Source organism: Ambystoma mexicanum, chromosome 3p (assembly GCF_040938575.1).
Source record: "Ambystoma mexicanum isolate Mex_15411 chromosome 3p, UKY_AmexF1_1, whole genome shotgun sequence".
Taxonomy (NCBI): Eukaryota; Metazoa; Chordata; class Amphibia; order Caudata; family Ambystomatidae; genus Ambystoma; species Ambystoma mexicanum.
This window is the reverse complement of record NC_090925.1, coordinates 1,164,036,957-1,164,062,558: the sequence shown is the minus strand read 5'-3', so window position 1 is coordinate 1,164,062,558 and position 25,602 is coordinate 1,164,036,957. Positions and strand designations below refer to the sequence as shown.

The 25,602-nt window shown below is 48.4% G+C and overlaps 1 protein-coding gene across 11 annotated transcripts in view; it reads right to left on the bottom strand.

Moving 5' to 3' along the window:
* JADE2 (jade family PHD finger 2) overlaps nt 1-25,602 on the bottom strand; it is a 1,406,581-nt gene that overhangs the window by 289,342 nt on the left and 1,091,637 nt on the right. For all 11 annotated transcript variants that reach the window (XM_069652559.1, XM_069652560.1, XM_069652566.1 and 8 more), the window contains one exon: nt 12,877-13,002. In XM_069652559.1, coding sequence (XP_069508660.1) covers nt 12,877-13,002 — 126 coding nt within the window. The remainder of the gene's footprint in view (nt 1-12,876; nt 13,003-25,602) is intronic.

The following is a 25,602-nucleotide window of genomic DNA, read 5'->3' as shown; positions in this document are numbered from 1 at the left end:
CTTCTGATGTGACTGGTAGATGGGGACATGCAGGTACACATCCTTGAGGTCTATGGAACACATCCAGTCCCCTGCACACAGAGACTCTGCTATGAGCACGGGACAAATCATATTGAAGCGTTCTATCGGTAAAAACAGATTGAGAAATGACAGTTCCGGAACTACTCTCAGGCCAGCCTGGTTGTTCCTGAGTGCTGCAAAAACCCTGGCGTAGAACCCGGAGCCCCCGTCTGACTGAGGAACCGGTTCCACCACCTGTATCTCCAAGAGAGAAAGGACCTCCTGTAAAAGAGCCGGGGACCAGATCTGATGAAGAGGAAGAGAGGAAAAGGAAGAGGAAGACTGAAACCTGTGGAGACTAGGGATAGGATCCAAGGGTTCTTGAAAAGACGCTTCCAGCTGTCCTGGAAATGAGCCAGTCGGCCTCGTACTGGGGAGTTGTCTTCCCCAACCTTAACATCACTGTTTTTGGTGGGAGCAGAGGAGGGGGAGTGGAAAAAGCCACGCAGAGTTCTCTGCTGCTTCCTCCCATTGTCGCTGGGCGCCCCGTCAGGCCTCCGCATACCTCGTTCCCGTAACCCCTTGAAGCCGGTGAAAGACCAGGGTTGCAATTAGGTCCTGCCCTGAGACTGAGGGAAGGACTTCTGCCCTGGCTTTGTCAGGATGGCCAAGGACTTGGCGGTTTGAGTGGAAGTTTTCTTCTTTGTCAACTCATCATCGGTCGACAAATGAAAGAGGTCCACTCCCTCAAAGGGCATGTCTAGGATCTGTTCTTGTACGTCAGATGAATACTTATTGGCATGCATCCACGCCGCCCTCATCTTGAAACACAGACACATCCGTCGGCTGGCCGTGTTGATGTGGGAGACCGAAGACTCCATGAGGTCCTGCGCAACGACCCAGACATCCGCCAGACTGGCCTTGAAGGAGGCTTGCCTCTCCAAAGGGAAGTCAGAGAGAAACTCCCCAAGCTCCCGCCACAGCTCCTAGTTAGCCGCGGCTAAAAGGGTGTTGGATTGACGCAGATGCAAACCTGAAATGGCATAACAGCTTTTGCTCAAAGACTCAAGAATGTTGTCCTCCTTGGAAAGACAACCAGAGGTGGCTTCTGTGGAGGAAGACGACGAAGACGATGGTTTAGAATATAGTGAGGCCGCAGCCACCACTGAAGTGTGGGGTGGTGGGTGGGAGGCCAGGAGGATTGGCTCCCCATCCGTCAGCCTGAACCTGCTGTCCAACTTCTTGTTCATCTGTGCGTTGGCCCTAGGCTTCTCCCAGAACTTTCTTGCCACCTGCAGGACATCCTTCTGTAGTGGGATGCCAGACTGGATCGCAGTGCGCTTGCCCAAAACCTCTGGTAGCACTCCCACCTCCTGGGGGGCTTCCACAGACGGAGGGACCCCCCAAGAACTCCACCGGGCCCTAAAGGCGGTCATGAAAGGCTTTAACGGATGCCAAGGGTTCATAGTCCTTCAAGTCATCACCGTCATTGCCCCTCTTCCCCCTTTTTACAGACTGAGGGGAGTTTGGGCACGGGGACACACATGCCAGCGGGGCCCCCCTAGGACCGGAGCTGAAGACAGGTCCAACGGCTGTTGACGGAGAGGTGTTGGTGGTACAGGAGGACGTGTAGTGTTCTGAACAACCGGTAGGGCCTGGACTGGGGTAAGGACCAGCACTGGCACTGGTAGCGCTGGAAGAACTAGCTGAGAACTCAGAGGAGGAGGAGAGGCACCTCTTGCAGGATCACCTCATTCACTATATCCTTCAGGAGCCCCATCATCTGAGGGGAACGCATGAGGAGGAAGCGCTTGAAGAAGCAGTCCTAGCTAGTTGCCGGATCCCTAGGGGCCCAGTCCTCTGAGGCGCTGGGTCTCCGATCAAGGTAAGATCATTGAGGTACCAGAGGCGTGTAGCCCTAAGGCTGCGATGGGTAGATGTACCTCTGAGGAGACTAGATGCCAGTATCATAGAGTCCGCTGCCGCTTCCAGAGGGAAGGGGACTGGAACCTTCTTGCAATTCCCATTCAATGGGCGATAGCACGGGTGGGCCCCGAATCTAAAATATTTCTTCTTCTCTTCCTTCTCTCTCCCCCTTCCCTGCTAACCTACCTCTCTTCTCTTTCCCCCTCTTCTCCTTTACCTTACAGCTTGTTGGCTGGCCGCCTGGTGTACCTCAGAGTCTCACAGGTACAAGGCACCCCCACCAGTCCTCTCGCACGTGCCCCCGGGCCTTGCACTCACCTCATTATCACTGCACTTATAATGACCCATGAGAGTGGTATATATTTACACTTACCCCTGTCTCCACCGCCTGGGTGCACTTGGAACCCCCCCCCAGGACTTGTTCTCCCTGCCACCATCCCGCCCCACCCAACCCCCCTTAAAAAGTGTAACCGTATTTTCACTTGCACGTTCCGAATGCACCATGCCTAAAGATCGTCTGTCTGTAGCCCCCTTCCCCCAAACTGTCTTCACTCCCTGCATGGTTACGCATTAATTTACACTTGGAGAAATTGCAGAATCGTCGTCAGACCTATTTGCTATTGTCCCCACTGTTAATTATACTATATGCACTTACTCTGCCTGTGCAGACTATTATCGTTTCAGAATGTCAAGGGCTCTGTACGACTTGTTTTTCCCTGTGTTCCCTCCCTCCTTGAGCGCTTTGAAACACTTTCCTAGTGTAAAGGTGCTTTATAAATAAACATTACAATACCATACCAAAATGGCCGCCGGCGATGCAGGCTCAGCCACGTGCCTATCAGCCATTTTGGAACGTTGCACCACGCCCTGGGCTGCAGGGCGCGAAGGCCCAGAGCCACAAGAGTGCTCAGACATGGGAGGATACAGCTTGGGTCTTGCACCTGAAACAGAAGTGTCGACCTTGGAGAACACTCCGGTAGGCGCTGAGCCCTTGGGCCGGCTGTCGTAACGCCCTGACTCGTGCTGGATCGTGCCGAGGAATGACTGTTGGAGGTGGCTCCTGACAAGCCTTTACCCCTTGGGGTCGAAGAAGAGGACAAACTTGATCACCCGGGCCTCTGAGCCCCTCGGCCTGTGAGCCGGTAGCCTTGTAGGTTTTCCCCCAGAGCGCCTGGAAGAGCCCTCGACTTGGGAAGCGGTAGCCTTAGAGGCCTTTGGCCTGCCTGAACCTGAATTCGAGGAACCCTTTCCTGTGGGAACCACTGGGGAGGAGTCGCCAGGCTGAACAGACGGGCTACCTTGTCTTGACGAGAGGTCCTGGAGACAAAGGGCTTCATTACGAGGTATGCCGGTAGCCATGCCGCTACTGGCGGCATGGCTGCCGGCAAAACCGCATCCGTGTCCTCGGAATGAGGACTTACCGGACCATTCCGAGTTCGGATGGCCCGGTAATTCCTCACTCGAGGACACGGTTCATCCCCATTCCCATTTCAGCCCCCACAGGGCTGAATGGGAATGGGAGAGGGAGTAAACAACGGGCCATTACGAGATACCCCGTTGTTTGCTCCCTCTTCTCCTCGCGGGACCCGGTATGCACGCCTGGTTTTCCCAGGCGTGCTTAACGTGTCCCACGAGGGGACCTCGTAATGTGGCGGAACGGGTTGAACGGCGCTGCAGCCTTTTACGGCGCCGTTTAACCAATTCCGCCAGGGTCGTAATGAGGCCCAAAGTCTTTAAGGTACACCGGAGGAGAAGTATGGAATATCTCCCTTCAACACGACAACCAATTCTTTAATGCCCTGTGACCAAGAGCGCTGCAAGCCATGCACTGGCTTGCACCCAGTGGTGGTCGTCCCCAGGCACTCGATGCAGAGTACATGAGGGTCCGAGGGCGAAGCACATCTGGTGAATCCCTCCTGCAGCCGAAGGGAGGTTAAATAAAATTGAAAAACAAAAAAGTGGAGCAAGCGGAAAGTTAAAAAAGTCTCTGCGCTGGCTGCCAGGTCTGACACCGTCCGTGCGGAAAAAGGGACAGAGGTGAGGCAACAGAGGACAGGGTCTCGTGGGGCGTTTTCACGCCCGAGGCCGCGCCCCTGTACTAAATTTAAAGGGGAAGCTCAATTTTTCACTGCCAAAGGTTCTGGTACTGTCCCCATGTTAAAGGAAGCCCAGAAGGATGGACGAAAGGGGACTAGATGTATGAGTATCTTATAGGACTAATCTATAGAGGTTCCTGGCCTTTGATATACTGCGAGAAACTAGCAGGTCCATTCCAATCCGAGAGAAGGGAATGCTGATAGTTTGGGGTTGTAGGGGATACTTACCTACCTAATTCCTATATGTTATGTGGCACATGGGGGCATTCCAGAAAGTATATCTGAGTATGCAGGTTGATCCATGGGGAAGCGACTAAGGAAATGTTCCTGGATCTTAGTCACGCCTTTGTATGCTGCCAAAAGATGGGAGTGCGCAAGATTAAATACGTTTGCCACTGTTTTATATCTTCCTATGCTCTGAAGTTTGCCATTGCGTTGAATTCTGCTGCCTTAGGAACCTGGCAGTGCTTTAAATCGTGCTGTGATCTAAAGTCTACCATGGCGTTAATCCAGTTGCCCTGTGAAGTTGCCACTGTTTTAAATCTTACTGCGCTCTAAAGTATGCCGTTGTGTTGAATCCTGCTGTCCTGTGTAGTTCGACAATGCCCCTCCCTTTCTTCCTCTACCCCCGGCCCATCTTCTTGCCCCACCCCTGCCAGCACTTCCTCGATTGGTTCCTCGTAATAGGGAGAAGCACTAGCAGTGGATCCCAAGGCAGCCTAGCACAGGCAGCCGGCTAAGGGCAACAGCAAAGGGCACCTCCCTAGGACACCTCCATCGTCTGTCTGTTGGTTCGCCCTGGCATCCCAACCCGGCAAATTATAGTTGGGGCCATCTGCAGCGACACACAGGTAAGGTACTGCGTCATGGTGGTAATGTTGTATCTTGAACCTAGATAGTATTGTGTTCCATCACATTACATTTTCGCCCACAGCAACTCCTAATTTGGGTTTGGTTTTCAATCAATTCCAGTTGTGTTGAGTTACACTCCATAGCATCTCCTGCCAAAGCTCAGTCTTGATGTAAGTTTGGTTAAATTTTTCAGCTTTCCCATACTGGGCTCCCTTACACTGCACTTTCTGCCAAAGGACTCGGGCCGGGTACATGTCTGGAGTTTCACTGGGCGGTTTTGTGAAACCACAGTGCATTATCCTATGACAGCCCCGCAAGAGTCAGTCTGTTTCATAACTGTGTCCAGCACATTGCACCCCTGCCTACAATGCCACCTGAAGTGAGTTAGGTTATACTTTGAAAATTGCTATATCTTGCTATACCGAGTCCTCGAATACACTGCATTTGCTTCGCACAGTGCCCCCTGGCTGGGTATGACAATGCATTACTTACCGTAAAAGCATTTCTGATGGTTGTATCTGCTTAGATTCACATGCTGTGCATAGTCTGACATCCAGTGGTCACTGCGGAGTATTGCATTTTGTTTTCGTAGTCGAAAAGGGGACGTCGACATAGGCGTGTCTGTAATACTATCCCTATAGTGACGTGCAGTGTACCCAAAATCCCTCACGCGTCGAGGTCCCTCCGTTTGTATTTTTTCTGCCCTGAGGGAGCCTTACTAGACGGGAGTGAGTACAGAAAAGAGAGAGAGAAGTAATAGGATGTCTATGTTCCTTTCATCCAAGCGGTGAGGAAAGGTGGGCGCATGTGAATCTAAGCAGATACAACCATCAGAAATGCTTTTACGGTTGTCTTCTGATGTTTGTTAATCTGCTTAGAATCACATGCTGTGCATAGACTAGCGAGCAGTACCCAGAGTTGGAGGTGGGTTGTGAGAAGGAACAGTAGAGAAAAGATGTCTTAATACTGCTTGTCCCACCTGGGAATCAGATCTAGAATGGGCATCTAAACAGTAGTGTTTTGTAAAGGTGTGTACAGAACTCCAGGTTGCCGCTTTGCAAATGGACTACAGAGGGACATTGGCAATGAAGGCTATGGAAGCTCCAGTGCCTCGAGTGGAATGTGCTCTTGGCTTGAAGGGTAGTTCTCTCTTAGCAAGAGAGAAACAGAGAGTGATGCATTGGACAATCCATCTAGAAATAGTGGATTTTGAGACAGCATCTCCTTCTCTTCCTGCTGCCACCGAGACAAAGAACTGATTAGTCTTTCTCAGTGGTCTAGTTCTTTCCATATAAAACATAACCGCTCTGCACACATCCAGTGTGTGCAGGCTCTTTTCTCCTAGCTTGATGGGTTTTGAAAGAACATTGGTAATTCTATAGACTGGTTGACATGGAATTTAGAAATGAATTTTGGTGCAAACCTAGGATGTGTGCGTAGAACTACTTTATCTTACCCTCCTAATGGAGGTGATAGCTATTAAGAAAGCAGTTTTAAGAGTGATGTTCTTAATAGTTGCTTTGTGCATGGGTTCGAAGGGTGAGCCCATAAGCCTAGTTAGTACCACATTTAGGTCCCATCCGGGAGCTGGGTTAGAAATAGGAGGGTGGATTATTTTTACTCCCTCCACGAAGGCTTTGATAACTGGAACCTTCCACCAAGACACTTTATGTTGAGACGTAGTGTATGCGGAAAGTGCCGCCAGGTGAACTTTAATAGAATTAAAGACTAAACCTGAGTCTAACAAGTGAGTTAGGTAGAGAACAATTTGTGTGGGAGAGCAGTCAACGGGGTTGATGCTCCAAGCCCTACACCATATGACAACCCGTTTCCACTTGCTGGAGTAGCAGTAACGAGTGTTTGGTTTCCTTGCTTCTCTAAGGATGTCCATGCTTTTCTGAGGGAGCTGCAAGTGGCCAAATTCTATGACCTCAGGAGCCAGGCTGCTAAGTTCAGGGTCTGCGGGCATGGGTGCAGCATTCTGCCCCTGTCCTGTGACAGCATGTTGTACGGTGGGGACAGAGACATCTCCATCAGTTGAGCGAAACAGGGTTGTTGGGCCCACATTGGGGCCACTAGTAACATGGTAACTGGTTCCTGGTGCATCTTGTGCACTATTTTGTTGAGAAGGGGAGTCAGGGGAAAAGCGTAAACAAATTTCCCTGACCATGTTATCGAGAGACCGTTCCCCTTGGAGCGGTTCTGGGGGTACCTGGAGGCATAATCTTGGCATTGGGTGTTCTCCAGAGTTGCAAACAGATATATTTCTGGGAGGCCCCATTGTGTGAAAATGTCGAAGACGATGTCTTCTTGTAATCACCATTCGTACTCTGCGGGCAGAGGGAAGTCTCTGCTGACTTTGTCTGCTAGCAGATTGAGTTCCCCTGGTACATGTTGTGACAACAGGAACATGTTGTGTTTGAGAGCCCACTTCCAGATGTTCTGGGACAGCTTGGACAGTCCTGGAGAGTGAGTGCCCCCTTGCCTGTTCAGGTAGTACATGGCTGCGGTGCTGTCTCTGAGGACCAGCACTGTCTTCCCTTGCAGGTGTGTCTGGAAAGCCTTCAGTGCTTTGAAGACCGCTAGTAGTTCCAGCAAGTTTATGTGTTTGGACGCTACACTCGGAGTCCAAACTCTGTGTGCAGTCTGATGGGATAGGTGAGCCCCCCATCCTGTGAGGGATGCATCTGTGGTTAGAATGGCTTCCACTGCGGGGGTGGCGAATGGTGTCCCTATTACGAGGTTTTCCTTCAACCACCACCGCAGCGAGAAAAGCAAGGCCTGCGAAACCACCACTAGATCGTCCCATTGTCCGCTGGCCTGACACCACTGGCTGTTGAGCCACTCTTGCATTGGGCGCATGCGCAGTCACGCGTGAGGTACCAAATATATACATGACGCCATCATTCCTAGCAAACGCATTGCGTTGAGTACCGTCACCTCTCGACCGGCTACATATTGAGGGATCTGAAACAGCATATTTTGGACCCTCTCGTTGGAGGGGAAGACAAGGCCGTCCTTTGTTCGAATTAGAGCCCCTAGGAATTGCTTGACCTGGCTGGGGTCTATGCTGGACTTCTTCTCGTTGATGGAGAAGCCCAGTTGGAACAAAAGGTCTACAGTCTTTTGGGTATTTGAGAAGCATGTCTCGTAAGAATCCCCGGTTATGAGCCAATCATTGAGGTAAGGGAATGGATAAACTGCGCAGGTGGGCAGCTGCCACTGCCAGTACTTTCGTGAATACCCTCGGCGCTGATGCTATGCCGAAGGGTAGCACTTTGAACTGGTAGTGTTTGCCCTCTATCATGAACCTGAGGTATTTTCTGTGAGCTGGCAACATTAAAATATGAAATTGTGCATCTTTCATGTCCAGTGTTGTCATATAATTTCCCTGTGAAAGCAGGGGAATTACCTCCTATAGGGTCACCATGTGAAATTTTTGAGGTTTGACAAATTTGTTTGCTGGGCGTAGATCTAGTACAGGGCGCATGGTTAAGTCCTTTTTGGGTACAAGGAAGTACACTGAATAAATACCTTCTGTTACCTGTGATAGAGGCAAGACCTCTATTGCTCCTTTTTCTAGTAGCAGCTGGACTTCTTGAAGAAGGATGTCGAGGTGCTCTGGTGATAGGCGTCTTCCCCTTGGGGGTCTGTAAGAAGGGGACCGACTGAATTCTATGCAGTAGCCGTGGGCTATAGTTGACAATACCCATCGGTCTGTTGTTATACCCTCCCATGCTGGTAGAAAAGATGTTAACCGGCCCCCGACCGCGACGCATGGGAGGATCATTTGGTGTTGGTAGCCGGGGAGCCTCTAGGAGTAGGGCCCCAACCTCTTCCCTTGCCACGACGTTGTCCTCTCTGAGCGTATTGGCCGCTGGTTCCTTGAGTAGAGGACCAGTTGCTTGCAGAGGAGTATTGTTGTTGGCCTCAAAAAATGCGTCGGTTGCCATAACCTCGCTTATTTGGAGGCCTTGAGATCTGGTCTAGAATCTTAAGGGTGTCGAAATCCTTCTTAGCAGTCTCTAGCGCGTCATCCACCGCTTTACGAAACAGGTTGGAATCCTCGATTGGTTTATTGATGAGTGACGACTGGGTCTCTGGTTTAAAACCTGAGTTCCGGAGCCAGAAGTGACGCTTGAGAAGTATCACTTGAACTAAAGACCGGCCTGCCGTCTCCGCAGCATCTAGTGTGTTTTTGATGATGCTCTGTTTAACCAGGGTACCTTCAGTTACAGTGGCCAACAAGCGAGTTCGCAGGGGCTCAGGGACTTCTTCGAGATCTTGGCGTAACTTTCCCCATTGGGCATCAGCATAGCTTGCAAGTAAGGTATTGTTATTGGCAATTCTGGATGAAAAAACTGGCGAGGCTGTAATCCTCTTTCCCAGGGCGTAAAGCTTCTTTCTTTCTTTGTCTGGGGGTGCTTCGCTGGTAGATAGCGGAACCCCTGCCCTCCTCCTTGTGGTTGTTACTACCAATGAATCAGGTATTGAATGACCCTTAATGTATAATGGGTCAGAGGGTGATGGACTAAACAGTGTTTCAATTCTAGGGTTGACCCCTCTAACCAACGCAGGTGTTGACAACGATGGAATAAGTCGCCTTTTGACTGAGGCGAGAAGGGGAATGTCCTGGCAAGTGGGTGGTTTCTCCTTGATGATTTTTTCTACAAAATCTATCTCAAGAGTAATTTCCCCTGTATCAATCTCAAAATGCGCTGCTGCTTTCCGGAGTAGCGCATTGAAAGTAGGCTGGTCATCTCTAGGTGACGGATTTCTGACTGCTGTGGTTTGAGGAGAGGACAGGTTTAGAACGTCAGGTTCTGTCGATGCTCCTCGGGACCGCCAGGGCTGTGAGCCAGTTCCATCTGGGTCTTCTTCGAAGCCCCCACCACCAAAGTCTGGGTCTTCCTCAAAACCTTCTTCTTCTTCTAGGTTTTGTTGATCTTCAACATTTAGGAACTCCTCATCCTCTTGGAAGTGAGAGTCTTCTTCAGTGAGGTCGTAAGTATTAACCCCCTCTTGAAGTGGGTTAAATAGTCTAGAGTATTTAGCCCTAGGGTCTTCAATAAGTACCTCTCTTGATCTTTTGGGTGTTACATGCAGGAGTGGACATGAACCTATCCAGCTTGTCCAAACATGATTGGAATCTTTCTAAAGTCCATTGGGGTAACCCAGAACGGTCTGGAGGCTTAAAGGGAAGCTCTTCCGCCTGTAGCCGTCTAGCTCTTTCAAACAGCGTCGAGGATAAACTCCCGTCGCCCTCTGAGAAGCCTTCTCGTGAGCTAGGTCTCTCCTTCGACGTATGAGGAGGGTCCTGCCTGCCTTCCGATTGTCTCAGCGTCTCCCTGGCCTTGTGAGCGGGGCTCGGCGAACCCCTCGCCGCCCGTCTCTGAGCATCTGTGGAGACTATTCGTGCTAAACTCTTGACGACTAAACGATCCGTCGAGGGTTCAACTGGCATCGTGTTAGGAGGTGCCGAGGCCTTGTCGCCGACGGGTTCTCTCTTACGAGGCGCGTCGTTAAGGTGGTAGCGCCCTTATCTGAGGGTGGCCCAGTCGCAGGTCACGTAAGCGGTTGCGGTGAGGGCTTGCAACCCTTACGGTCGGTGGAGGTCGCCGGTGGGCCCGGCGTCTCCGTTGGCGCTAGGGCTTTCTTCGTCTTTGACGAAGAAGTGCCATGGGTTGTGTGTTTATGTTTCTTGTGTGTGTCAGTGTCGCCGGAGTGTTCATCCCCATAAGTAGGGCGTAAGCCGGACTTGTCGGGACCGGGGACAGACGCTGAGGAGCAGGAACGCTCCCTAGAGAGGTCTACAACCTCCGATACGGAGGTAGGGTTATCACTGTCCTCGTCACACTCGGCAGCGGGTGAGGAATCAGCTCTAGACATAGCGTAGGCTGCCCACCTCTTGACCCTGCTGTCCTTTATAGTCTTTGGGCGAAGAAGTTTACAGGCCGCACAGCCGTCCTCGTTGTGGTCAAGGGGTAAGCAACGGTTACACAGCTTATGCTTATCCTTCCACGTGAATTTGCCCTTGCAGCGCGGGCAAAACCTAAAAGGAATCCTCTCCATAGCTGAAGATACAGTTAAAAGTGACAACGACCCTGAAGGAAAGGGGGGTGATAGAGAAAGGCATTCTTAGAAAGAAAAAGAAATGTCCCATGACCCCCACTCACCCTACTGTCTAGGCCGGCGAGGCCGGGTCACGTGTTCGGCAGCGCCGAAGGATCGCCTCCGTCTAAATCACTGCCGTCAAAGTTCTTAATCGGCGGTGAAACAGCTTCGCTGTCAAAGGAGGGATCAGTTTATCGTAATATTTAAAGGAAAAATGACCAAGGGTTGAATAAATGTTTTGCAATTTCTCTCTAACGAGCTCCGAAATAAGGCGACCAATTTCTGGGCAGAAAAAAACCATCTGAGGGACCTCAACGCTTGAGGGATTTTGGGTACACTGCACGCCACTATAGGGATAGTATTACAGACACGCCTATGTTGACGTCCCCTTTTCGACTACGAAAAACAAAATGCAATACTCTGCAGTGACCACTGGATGTCGGACTATGCACAGCATGTGATTCTAAGCAGATTAACAAACATCAGATATATGCATTTCCAAATCACGATAACGTGTTCTGCTCGCTCCTTTGCACTTTCCTTCTACAATGCCCTCTGGGTTGGACACAAGACTTCTCAACCCTGCAGGTGTTGTGGTTCACCACACTACATCTCCTTGCTTCCGCAGAAAGTTCGGCCATGGTCTCTAATCCTACTAAAAATGCTCTAACACTCGGCATACCAACCCTCCAACAGTGAAGAAACCAGACACACACATCTGCCACAAAACAAAATTACTGCAAACTAATAGCCCTCTACTGCCTCTCCACAACACCCAAGATGCACATAAACCAGCCACACAACCACACACCAAACAAAACATAACTTCAAACAACTAAAAACAAACAAGCACACAGTGACGTTTTCTTCTGAACTGAAGTTACCAAAAGCCTATCAAAGCTCTCAGGCTTTTCACTCTCAATCCCACTAACTAACCCACCCCAATCCCTTTCCTTTTCAGATCCGCATGGGTGCCTGGAGACCAAGATAATGGCAGCGGTGTGCGGTATAAATCACAATAGCATAACAGATTGAGAACATATTTCCGAAAGGTTGGGGGTACCAGCAACTAATGTCTGATCTCCCCATCTCCCTTCACATTATTCATCACTCTGAACAAAAGACCCCTTTTGCTCCACAAAATATACAGTGGTCTGTAGATATGGTGGCATCAAAAGCAGCTTGCAGAAAGGGATCATTCCTTTGGGCTAAAGTGTACAATGGTTCTAAGTGGGGGGCTCCTATGTCCTGTCCAGCGGGCCAGGTACCTTCCCCCTAAAGTGTTTGACTGCTCACGTTTAAGACCTCAGGCCAGACTCATATTCCTGCTTCTATGGGATCTCTGGGGTAAATAAGAAAACACAAAATCAGCTTCAACCCTTTATGTCTCCTCCAGATGTTTCACTTCTATGCAGTCCTACCCCAACTTCGGGACTATGAAAGCTTCATGGCTAGGTCACCACCGCACAATGATCCTTATCATTCATTATGGCCCCAAAATATATGACAGTCTCTAAGAGCTTCTGTATGCTATTCCCTGGTGGGATACTGCCTCCTGACGTCCTCAACCAACCTCCTCCAGATATCTCAAGCCTGCCTCCTCCAGATGTCTCAAACCATGGACGCCGGCAACCAGTTGTGCTCATGAGGCATAAAGAACATGAAACCAGGAAATGTCAATGACAGCTGCACTCTTAGCTGACACCTCTGGTATGAAATAAAAACAATGACATAAAAGGTGCCTATGGTATAGTAACTTTGGTTAAGGTGATAGGTTTTCAGAAAGCAGATAATGCAACTTGCAATGACAAGGTTTAGGGCCAAGTATGAGGAACTCAGTATGCAATATAGAACAAGTATTAGTTTACCTGTTTGAATGAGAACTTACCAAGCTGTCCCAGCACTGATTCATTAGATAACTTCATCTTTTCTTTGTCACGGCTACTTCTGCGGATATTGTTTGCTTTGCTTTTGAGTTCATTTTTCTTTCCTTTAATCCTTTTCCCTGATTGTTCTGTTTTTGTGCATGTGTAGGGAGAGCCATAAACAGAAAAATGACCATTTACTTTTGATAGACAGTGACATTTAGTCTTCAATGAAACATTCAACTATGAAAATCTGAAACTGTTCTCAAAGAAACATGGTAAGAAACACATTGAATTCAGTGTTCATGTTATCTCCATCTCCATATTACTTGTGTGTAAAATGATAAGTTACTCATCGTAGTGACTAACGTACTCTTAGTCCCCTTTCCTCCATACGGCATGGGTATCCCTTCCTAGGGACGGGAGACTGTTAGGGAGAATTCTCATTCAATGGCTAATTTTCCTTACCTAGTGAGTCCCTCAGCAGCTTTGCTGGATTTCTGAAGTTATTTTTTTCCATTTGGTAAAAGTGTGAGCTTTTCCCCCACTCTTACCCATGTTTTGCCATGTGTATTTCATCTGTTTTTGTGATTGTGGGCTCGGGAGTACACCACTTCATTAACCCCCTTCTTTTGTGTGTTACACAGCACCTTCAGTGCAGTGACACAGGGTTGTCTTTGAGACTTCCCACAGACTCCATTTCTGGGGCTGACTACTGTCCCCCAGAAAAGGGTATAGTTGCCATTAACTTCACTTAGTCATTTAACCACAGATCCAGTACACCCCATCTTACACGGAGTATTGGAAAGGGTTAATCCTTAGCCCTTTTTATCTGTATCTCCTATGAGCATTGTTTCGCTCTTTTAACATTTAGACTTGGCTGGTGGCAGTGGTATCTACCCTAACTTTTCTACCACGGTTATACTATATAAACGTGGTATTGTTGTAGGCTATTATATTAGCCTCGAACTTCAACCCGCTTGACCAAATACTTTTTCTTTTGGCTCCGGTCGGGTTTATTCGCCATTTCTTTTTGTTAAAGTCCTTCTTGTGTTTTACTTTGCGCAGCAAACCAGGTTTGCCTTCTTTGTTCACTGTCTTTTGGCGGGCTTCTGCCAAGAAGCCCTCCTCTAGGCGCCTGGGTGTCTAGGTGGGCTGAATGTGAGGGAGGGGTGCAGTCACCCCCTGCACAGGGTATTCTAGGAAACCCAAGTCGCACTTTGCCTTGATTGGCTGAGATTTTCGCATAAAAGGCAGGACTCTTAGGCTAGAAGTCAAAGTCGCCACTGGAACTACAAGGAACCGAAGAGAAGCGGAGAAGAAGTCGGCTGCTGCAACTATCCTGTCCCGGTGAAGCCCTGCTGCAGTCCTGAGCTATCTACCCTTCGACGGCCAGAGAAGATCCAGTCCGGAGTCTTCTTCCCTTGAGCTTGGTGGGTATAACCAGCTCATCTTCTATAGCCAGAGGATCCTCTTCGTGGTCGAAATCGCTGCACACTGCTGTAGTGGTCCGGATAGCCATCTGAAGAGCCTCTCCTGTTTTTAAGGAGCGCACCTTTTATTCACCGTCGCTGCTGCTGGCTTCATGCCTGTGTGGTGCAGGAAACTACCAGGAACAACTGCCGTGGCACCAGCTTCCTCATTGAATAAGGTACTGTGTTCTGCTTGAGGAAATCGGGTGAATTCCTTTTTCTCCTCCTACAAGGCTTGTCCTCATCTTCCCTCCTTCTTATAACTTTTGTTTCCTCCATTGACAATATCTAAGTACTCCTGACTACGTTGAATCGTGAACTGTCCGACTGTGTGATCCTCGACAACAGGAACCCGGTTCCACTTGGCACTGGCTCCGGCCTATTGACTCTTGAATTTCTGTCTATGAGTGTTCTCTGATTCTGTTGACAAAAGTATTGCCGATGATTTTTGCCCCCAACTCTCTCTGGGTATCTCAGGTGCTAAGTGTGATTTTTCCCCCGGTAACATTTCTTGCCGCGGATACGTGTTTCTTTAGTAAGACCGAACTGTCATTTACGTCAAAAAGTGATCGCAAATGTATTCCCGGTAACGTCTTTTGTTTCACAACACCGGTCCGCTAATACATAGGGTACTTACCTTGAAGTTATACCGTACAAAGTGAATTGGTTGGTTGTAGTGTATTTTACGTGTGGTTTTGAATTAATAGAAGTGTTGTGTTTATAACAAACGGTTTAAAGATAAACGTACTTATATTTTTTACCTGAAACCTTGAGTCAGTGTTTGCTTGAGTCACAGTAATTCTGGTCCCTTTGTGTAATCTCTGCTACTGCCCATATACTCTTGAGATAAGCCTGGCTGCTCCGCTACTGCTACCACTTTAACATAGTAGTACAGGCTTGTACCAAAGGTGCCTAACACTGGTGTACAGCTGTGAGGATTTGGAAGTAGAGTGATTACACTTAGAGTGCTGCTATTGCTTGGGTTCAACTAACCACAAGGCTAACACCACTAATTCTATTTAACTGAGAATTCATGTCAAATATGGAAAGCTACACTGAAGAGGGTCTCTTAAAATACACTGCTGAGGTTTTGAGAACCATGTGTAGGTAGAGGAGTCTCTCTGGTAAAGGAAAGACATCTGAATTGATTGCAAAGTTAATAGGAAAACAAAGTCTCGAGAGTGGGTCAGAAGGGCCTGCACCTCCAGCAAATGTGGATACTGATGTTTCTGATTCTGAGTGTGTTACTTTAGAAGTAGATGAGTCCTTGTTAGGAAACCCTACAACTCCTTTGTCTGCTCAGAAAGCACAAACTCTGTCCACAGGGACCCCCCCAAAGGTCCTACACTTACTCCTGAGTTTATTGCACTTGAGAAAATGAGACTTGAATTGGAAGTGAAACGTATTGATACACAAACTGCCATGAAACATCAAGAGTTAAGGCTCAGAGAAATGGAGCTGAATCATGAACTAGAGATGAAGAAATTGTCTGTAGAAAATCCTTCTCTCCCAGTCTCTTCTAGGTCTTCCAGCCCTAAGAGACCTGGTATGCCAAAGGAAATGATTGGTATGTATGAGACTAAACTTGATGTTTTGGATTAGTTAGCAATGTTTGAATACAATCATGGGATTCAAGGTATCTCAGGGAATCAGCTGATTCCCGGGCTTTTCTCTAGGCTTCCCCCTGTTGCAAGTGATACTGTAATGAAGTTGGGGGAGAAGGATAAACAGTATTATGAGTGTGTGAAGCTAGCATTAATAGCTAGATTTGAGAAGACCCCTTCCCAGTATTTTAAGAGGTTTAGAACCCTCAAAAAGCATGATGGTACCCCTTGGGCTACCTGGGTGTGTAAATGTTTGAAAAACATAGATGGTTGGGTTAAGGGTTACAAAGTGAACACTTATGCAGGTTTGAGGAATCTTGTAATGTTGGGAGTCCATTTTTGATGTCTGCTGCCCTGAGCTTAGACAGCACTTGGCTGATTCAAAGGAGATAGATCCTAAGAAGCAAGCTAAGGCTGCGGACTTGTGGGTTGCCAACAGGGCTACTCACAAGGATTCTGGGGTAACTCAGTAAAAGGATGAGGGAAAGCAGCCTAAGAATGACAACAAAGATAATTCCAATAATTCCAATCCAAAAGAGGGCCACAAACATAACCAGGGTAAGCCACAAGGGAAACCGAATCAGGCTAGTGTACCATCTGGTACCAAACCAGATGGAGGTCAGAACAAACCCCCATACCACAGAGCATTTGGAAAATACTTTGTTTGTGGGTTAACTGACCATGTGAAAGGGGATCCCAGATGTAAGGGTAAACCTTCAGGGGTCCACACTGTCTCCTTAGCCTTCTCCCAAGTGGATGAAGTACCTATGACCAGTGGAAACTTTCAGTTACTCGCTGATGAGCCCATGAGAGTCTCAGCTAATGTTTCTTTAGTGTCCTTGGGTCTTTGGGAACAACATAACTTAGATGTCTATAACTCAGTCCCAGATAATACTAAAGAGTATTACAAAGATAGTGTTCTCGTGAATAGTCAGGAAACCCCTGCCATCAGAGACACTGGAGCCAGCATAACTGTGGCTGATGAATGTTTTTTCAAGGTGGAGGATGTTGCTAAGGCACCCAAACACCTAACCAAGTTAGCTGGAGGTCCTGTGCAAATGGTTCCCCAGTTACCAGCTCTCATCCAGTGTAATGACATGACTGTCAGAATACCTGTAAGTGTGCAGAATAACGTACCTGGGAGGGTCCTGCTGGGTAATGACCTTTAAACTCTTGGAGTTGTGTCTAGTACCCCCAGGTCCCCCAGCAGAAGGAAGCAGGAGCTCACAAGGTCTGCAAGGCAGAGAACCTTGAGAGGCTGTCCTGGGGACATGATAGAGGAAACTATCACCCCAAGTCCACAGGACTGACTTACTGCTATTGCAGGTCAGAAAGAGACAAAGGGGAAACCCAAGTCTGCCAGCAAGAAACCAGCAAGCACTCCTGTGCCCAGAAGGACATCTCCAAGGCTATCCAAGGTCATATCTGTGACTCCTTCACCGGCTGAGTGTGAGGTTCAACCCTGTATGGTTCAGCTAGATACTGAGGAATCAGATCTAGAAGAAGATCTTGCTCTGGTAGGAGATCTTGACCCTGTTGACCATCCTGAGCTACAGTCTTTACTGGCAGAAGGTGGGCCCAACAGGGTGGATTTCAGCAAGGGACAAAGAGAGTGTCCTACCTTGGAAGGTATTTGCCTACAGGCAGCTTCTCAGCTCAATGGGACTGAGCCTGGGAAGTATAGGTTGCACTCGGAAGATGGCCTTTTCTACAGTGAACCGACTGAGTCAACCCCTGGAGACTGCAAGAAACTTGTAGTACCTCTAGTGAACCGACTCCAGTTTCTGCAGTTGGCCCACGAGATACCTTTGGCTGGTCACTTAAGTTTTAAGAAGACCAAGGAAAGGCTCTCTCTTTATTTCTACTGGCCTAAAATGGGCTCAGAAGTAGACAAATTCTGCAGAAGCTGCCACACTTACGAAACCTCTGGCAAGAGTGGAGCCAAGAATGTGGCACCCTTGATGCCTCTCCCAGTAGTGGGAGTTCTTTTTGAGAGGGTTGGGATTGACATTGTTGGTCCTCTTGACCCTCTCAGATCTTCAGGCAACAGGTTTATCCTTGTTCTAGTGGATCATGCCACTAGGTTTCCTGAAGCCATACCTATGACAACTGTTACGGCTCCGGATGTGGCTAAGGCCCTACTTGGTATTTTTACCAGAGTAGGTTTTTCTCAGGAAGTGATATCTAACAGAGGATCAAATTTTATGTCCCACTACATGCAAGCCATGTGGAAAACCTGTAGAGCCACCTACAAGTTCTCAACTGTCTACCATCCCCAAACCTATGGGTTGGTGTAGAGGTTTAACAGAACTATGAAGAGCATGATAGGTGCTTTAGAAGAACCCCTTAAGAGAAAGTGGGACCTTCTACTGCCATGCCTTCTCTTTGCATATAGAGAAGTCCTTCAGGAGGGAGTAGGATTCAGTCCCTTCGAACTTCTTTATGGCCATCCAGTCAGAGGCCCTTTAGCCCTGATTAAGGAGGGGTTGGAGAGTGCGCCTTCCCCCAAGCCAGTCAGTGTAACGCTCACCTGATTCCCACGGAGGTGCTGGTCTTGGCAGGAAGGTGTCTGTGACCCGAAAAGTGATGTGCAGGACTCGATTTGCTTCTGGGGCCGAACCTCTTCGCACTGTGTGTCGAACTCGAAGAGTGAGATTTCTGCAGGTGAAAGAATATGGGGGTTAATGATCTGGGTTGTTGAATGTCCCTCTCTCTCTCTCTCTCTCTCTCTCTCTCTCTCTCTCTCTCTCTCTCTCTCTCTTCTTAGCTTCTCCGTAGAGCCCCCAGGTCAACATGCTCACCTTAGATAGGTGAATGCTGGACTCTCCATCTGCGTCTGGTGCAGGGTGCCGTTGCCAGTTCCTTCACTGGTGAAACATAGGCCTCTTGACGTCAGAGGATCGCTACCGTCGTTAACTGCACGAGCGGTGAGTTTCTGGACACCTTTTTAGTCCTTTTAGTCTTTAGGTGCGCGGGCACGTTAATATAGAACAGGACTCTGTATAATGCTTTTTCCTATTTGTCTTGCAGGGCTCTTGAGATAGGAGATGGTGTGAAGAGAGCCGAAGTTGGAGCCAGAGCCTTGGAATGAAGCGCTTGGAAATGCGTAAGTAAATGCAAGCGCTCTAACTGTCTCTTTTCCCTTGCAGCTGTGAGTTCGTGCTGAAGAGATGCTGGAAAACGCCGGAGTATTTGCAGGCGTTCTACTGTGGCGAGCGCGATGGACGTGAGTAAATACCTGTCTAATGTCTCTTCGTTTGTCTTTCAGATGCTGGGTTGCAGCGTTGAAGAAATCCGGAATTCGCGGAGTGCCGGTAAGTAATAACAATGCTTTTGTCTTCACAGGCGGAGGTGCAGCGTGAAGAAATGTTCGCTGCCGATGGATCAGGTGAGGAAAGCGCTGCGTGTAAAGGTTGCAGTGCTAACCTGTTGTTTCTTGTCTTTGCAGGTGCTGCTGAATACTGGATACAGGAGTGGTAAGTATTGTTCTTGCAGGTTCAGGATCGGAAGGAAGAAAGGCTGGAACAGACTCGGTGAGCGTTCTGCTGCAGATGCAGAATAACGCGAAGCACGTTTGTTCAATCGGGTGTGGTTTAAATAGCCTTGGAGTGATGAGGCGTCTTCCTCCACGGCCCCGCCTAGGTAAGAAAAGAGTTCCAGTTCCAGAAGAGTTCCCGTGTTGTATCCAGGGAGTGGAGCTTGCCCCACCCAGGTAAGAAAGTAGTTCCTGTTCACAGAGGATTCCTATGTGGCTGGTAAGTAAGCAGCATGGTCTGCTGCAGGTAAGTCCACCCAAGCATCTTCATACATATTATGAGCCCGGCGCTTCCAGTGCCGGGACCGATGGCTTTGATGAGCCTGGTGCCACCGGCGCCAGGACAAGGTCCAAAAGGTCCCAGTGGGGACCGGCTGGTGCCTAAGATAACGGTTAGGGGCCTGCTTCCAAGGACGTTGGGCTGTTCCTGACTCCTTGGAAGCAGTGATCATGACAGCACCCCCCCTCAAGGCCCCTCCCAAGCGTGTCTTCTCCGGGGGTTTTGGCTTGTCGGGGTGATTCAAATGGAATTTCTTGACCAGACGAGGTGCGTGGACATGCTCTGAGGGTTCCCAAGACCTTTCCTGGGGGCCGTATCCTTTCCAATCAACCAGGTAATATAATTTAGATTTGGAGATTTTGGAGTCTAGGATGTTCTTTACTTCGAACTCAAGTTCTCCATCTACTAAAACAGGTTCCGGGAGTTCGGTCAATCGGGTTCCTGGTTGCACTGGTTTTAGTAAGGAGACATGGAATACTGGATGTATTTTCATATGCGAAGGCAATTCCAATTTAACAGCCAACGGATTAATTATGGTAGAGATAAAATAGGGTCCAAGGTATCTCGGGATGAAAGTGCGGGGTCCTTTTAGAGGTAGGTGCTTAGTGGATAACCAGACATGATCTCCCACTGCGTAGTGAGGGGCCTCTTTACGGTGCTGATCTGCTCCTTTCTTAAATTGAGCTTTAGCTCTTTGCAGATGGGCAGTGGCTTCCTTAAAAGCACGAGTGATCTCCGAGTGCAAGTGATCCACAGCAGGTGTTTCGAATTCTTGGGGAGGATCCAGGTTAGAGGTTCTAGGATGGTGTCCATATAATAGGAAGAAGGGAGTCTTCCCGGTTCCAGAATGAGTCGAATTGTTATAGGCGTATTCAGCGATCCAAAGAATGTCCTTCCAAGGGTTTTCAGTTTGTTGGAGCATGCAACGTAGATATTGCTCTAGAGTTTGATTTGTCCTCTCGGTTTGTCCGTCAGTTTGGGGATGGTGACTGGTAGAAAGTCTCACATCAATTTGGGCTAAACGACAGCAACTTCGCCAAAAGTGGGAGATGAATTGACTTCCCCTATCGAAGACCAAAACCGAGGGGAAACCGTGTAACCGAACGATGTTTTCTAAGAATTCTCGGGCTAATACTGAAGCTGAAGGTAGGCCCTTCAGGGGAATGAAGTGAGCCATCTTGGAGAATAGATCCACGACTACTAAAATGGTATTATACCCTGAGCATGGAGGTAAGTCCGTGATGAAATCCATGGACAGGGAGGGATGTCTAGTGGGTGTAAGAGACCGGCTGGTTTCTCCTTCTGACTCTTATTCTGGGCACACACACCGCAGGAGATTACAAAGTCTGTAATGTCCTTCTTCCATGATGGCCACCAGAAATGTCTTTTGACCTTTTCCATGGTTTTGGTTATGCCAGGGTGATCCTCCATTAGTGAATCGTGATAACAGGAGATTACCTGTTTTTGTATTTTCTCACTGGGCAAGTACAATCGTCCTCGGAAATATGGTAGGTCTCGATCCACTGAGAATTCTTTTCCTTTTAATTGCCAGTCCTGTAAGTCGACCGGAGTTAAAAGTGATTTGACTGTAGTCTTAATGTCTTCAAAGGATTGAGCGCTGACCAAGCCCAAAATCCTTTGTTCTGGGATTATGGGTATTGGTTCTGGATTGGTCAAATGTTCATCTATTCCCATCCGGGAGAGGGCATCTGCTTTTCCATTTTTACTGCCTGGTCGATAAGTAATTATAAAGTCAAACTCAGCCAAAAACAGAGCCCAGCGAAGCTGCCTGGAAGACTGAGCTTTGGCTGTATTCAGATACTGTAAGTTGCGGTGATCAGTCATTACGGTGACTGTGTGTCTGGCTCCCAAAAGATAATGCCGCCAGGCTTTAAAGGCCAATCTGATAGCTAAAAGTTCTTTGTCTGTAATTGAATAGTTGATCTCGGGAGCCGAGAATTTGCGGGACCAAAAGGCTACAGGATGTAATTGGTGTGTGACCGGATCCCTTTGTGATAAAACTGCCCCCATAGCAAGACTAGAAGCATCTGTTTCTACGATGTAGGGGAGTTCTGGGCGAGGATGTTTTAGAACAGGTGCAGAAATGAATTTAGTCTTTAAATCCTGAAAAGCTTGTTCTGCCTCGGTAGACCACTCAAAACGTTTGTTTTTCTTTAACAGAGCGGTGATGGGCTGGACTATTCGAGAGAATTCAGGGATGAATCTGCGGTAAAAGTTAGCGAAGCCTAACATGCTTTGGACTCCTTTTACAGAGGTTGGTGAAGGCCACTTGATGATTGCATCGACTTTCTTTGAATCCATATGGACTCCGTTAGGTGACAATATGAATCCCAGGAACTCAACTTCAGTTACGTTGAAAACGCATTTTTCGAGCTTAGCAAAAAGGTTATGTTGACGTAATCTCTCGAGGACCTCTCTAACGTGTTTCCGATGTTCTTCTTCAGATGATGAATAGACGAGGATGTCATCAATGTAGACAACAACACACACATCAATGAGTTCTCTAAGGACATCATTCATAAAATACTGGAAGGCGGCAGGAGCGTTGCAAAGTCCAAAGGACATAACTTGATATTCAAACAGCCCATACTTGGTGCGGAAGGCCGTCTTCCATTCATCGCCCTCTTTTATTCGTACCAAATGGTAGGCTCCTCTGAGATCCAACTTTGTATATATACATGCGTCTTTGACTTGGTCCAGGAGTTCAGGGATCAAAGGTAACGGGTATCTGTTTTTAACGGTGATTTGATTCAGGGCGGGGTAATCTATACAAGTCCTAAGGTCTCCTTCCTTTTTCGGAACGAAGAACAAAGCCGAGGAAGCTGGAGATTTTGAAGGACGAATAAACCCGTTAGCTAGGTACTGGTCCAGATATTGTCTGAAGTGAAGATTCTCTGGCTCGGTGAGGGCATAAATCCTACTGCAAGTAGGAGTTGTTCCGGGTATCAGATCTATTTGACAGTCGTAAGACCTATGAGGAGGCAGGGTGTTAGCTTGGTCCTTCCGAAAGACGTCTTGGATTTCCTGGTATTCGGGAGGTAATTTGGGAACCTCAGAAGAGATTGCCGCCAGTGAAACATCAGGCCGAGGATAACAAGTGGTAAAACATTCTGGAAACTGAACCGTCTTTGCTCGCCAATCGATCTGAGTATTGTGCTTCTCTAACCAAGGGATTCCCAGAATGATCTGGAACTGAGGGGCCTTGATCACATCGAACACTATTTTCTCCCGGTGTCCATCTTGGCTCACTAACGTCACTTCTTGGGTGGCGTGCGTTACTGGTCCGGAGGCTATCTCCGTGCCATCCACTGTAGTAATGACGTCTTTTACTGCCTTAGGGACAAGGGGTAGATTCATCCTTGATACCAGTTCACGGTCCACATAATTACCGATTGCTCCGCTGTCGATGTAAGCTTCAATTGCATGCAAACGATCCGGACGTTCAGGACTAATGAGGACCATAGGCACCACGAAATGCGAGGTCACGGGACAGATTTTAACGCTCGGCAAGAGGACCTCTACACTTGTCAGGCTAGGTCGTTTCCCTGCTCAGAATTTGTGGTACAGGTATCTGCGGCTCCTACAGCCTTCTTAGCTGGTTTCACTGGACAGTCTCGAAGAAAGTGGCCCGAGTTTCCGCAATAGAGGCATAATTGCAGCTGTCTTCTTCTTTCCCGCTCCTTTTGGGTTAAAGGTCCTTTCATGCCCCCTATTTGCATGGGTTCCACAGTGTCAGCTCCCCTAGTAGAGGTCTGTGGTTTAGAAAACATTTGTGTATCAAATTTGGAACGATCAGCCTTCCTGTTCTGTAATCTGTGGTCCAATTGGACAACTAAGTCAATATAGTCTGAGCATTCTTGTGGAGGATTCACGACTTGAGCTAACACATCCTTGAGCTCTCCACGCAGGCCTCTGTAGAAGAGCGTTATTCTCTTATCCTCAGGCCATTGAGTTTCCACTATAAGTCTGTTGAATGAGGCTATATAAGTCAAGAGGTCTTGATTACCCTGTCGTAACGAAAGAAGTTCATTGTCCAAGGCCTGCCCTTGTGCATGTCTTGCGAACAGTTTCTCCATGCTGGACTGGAAGGCCTGGAAATCATGCAGAACCGGATCATCCTGAGTGACTAAAGGGATCGACCAATCTGCGGCGCTGCCACTGAGATAAGAAAGCACGAAAGCCACCTTGGTCTGATCTGTTGGGAAGGCAGCTGGTCGACATAAGAAGTGTAGGCGGCACTGGTTAATGAACACTGCAAATTTCTTTGGGTCACCAGAAAAGCGTTCGGGCGGAGCCAAGGGCACATTGCCGGGTAGATTGATTTGCACAGGATTTAAGGATGATGCAGAAGGATAACTTCCTCCTGGAGCGGGCAAAGGTGTCTGTCCTGCCTGCGTTTGTAGCAATTGCCTAGCGAGGTCCTCTGTTCGCTCCTTGGAAATTATCAGCTCTCTTCTTAGAGAGTTTGTTTCCTGACGAGCTGCATGTACTTCTGCTCTTAGTTCCCCAAGCAACTGGGCTAATTGATCAGTGTCTGAGGTTTCCATTGCGCCTGGGTAGGAGTTTTGCGGTGGGCTTCGCGTTCTGTAACGCTCACCTGATTCCCACGGAGGCGCTGGTCTTGGCAGGAAGGTGTCTGTGACCCGAAAAGTGATGTGCAGGACTCGATTTGCTTCTGGGGCCGAACCTCTTCGCACTGTGTGTCGAACTCGAAGAGTGAGATTTCTGCAGGTGAAAGAATATGGGGGTTAATGATCTGGGTTGTTGAATGTCCCTCTCTCTCTCTCTCTCTTCTTAGCTTCTCCGTAGAGCCCCCAGGTCAACGTGTTCACCTTAGATAGGTGAATGCTGGACTCTCCATCTGCGTCTGGTGCAGGGTGCCGTTGCCAGTTCCTTCACTGGTGAAACATAGGCCTCTTGACGTCAGAGGATCGCTACCGTCGTTAACTGCACGAGCGGTGAGTTTCTGGACACCTTTTTAGTCCTTTTAGTCTTTAGGTGCGCGGGCACGTTAATATAGAACAGGACTCTGTATAATGCTTTTTCCTATTTGTCTTGCAGGGCTCTTGAGATAGGAGATGGTGTGAAGAGAGCCGAAGTTGGAGCCAGAGCCTTGGAATGAAGCGCTTGGAAATGCGTAAGTAAATGCAAGCGCTGTAACTGTCTCTTTTCCCTTGCAGCTGTGAGTTCGTGCTGAAGAGATGCTGGAAAACGCCGGAGTATTTGCAGGCGTTCTACTGTGGCGAGCGCGATGGACGTGAGTAAATACCTGTCTAATGTCTCTTCGTTTGTCTTTCAGATGCTGGGTTGCAGCGTTGAAGAAATCCGGAATTCGCGGAGTGCCGGTAATTAATAACAATGCTTTTGTCTTCACAGGCGGAGGTGCAGCGTGAAGAAATGTTCGCTGCCGATGGATCAGGTGAGGAAAGCGCTGCGTGTAAAGGTTGCAGTGCTAACCTGTTGTTTCTTGTCTTTGCAGGTGCTGCTGAATACTGGATACAGGAGTGGTAAGTATTGTTCTTGCAGGTTCAGGATCGGAAGGAAGAAAGGCTGGAACAGACTCGGTGAGCGTTCTGCTGCAGATGCAGAATAACGCGAAGCACGTTTGTTCAATCGGGTGTGGTTTAAATAGCCTTGGAGTGATGAGGCGTCTTCCTCCACGGCCCCGCCTAGGTAAGAAAAGAGTTCCAGTTCCAGAAGAGTTCCCGTGTTGTATCCAGGGAGTGGAGCTTGCCCCACCCAGGTAAGAAAGTAGTTCCTGTTCACAGAGGATTCCTATGTGGCTGGTAAGTAAGCAGCATGGTCTGCTGCAGGTAAGTCCACCCAAGCATCTTCAT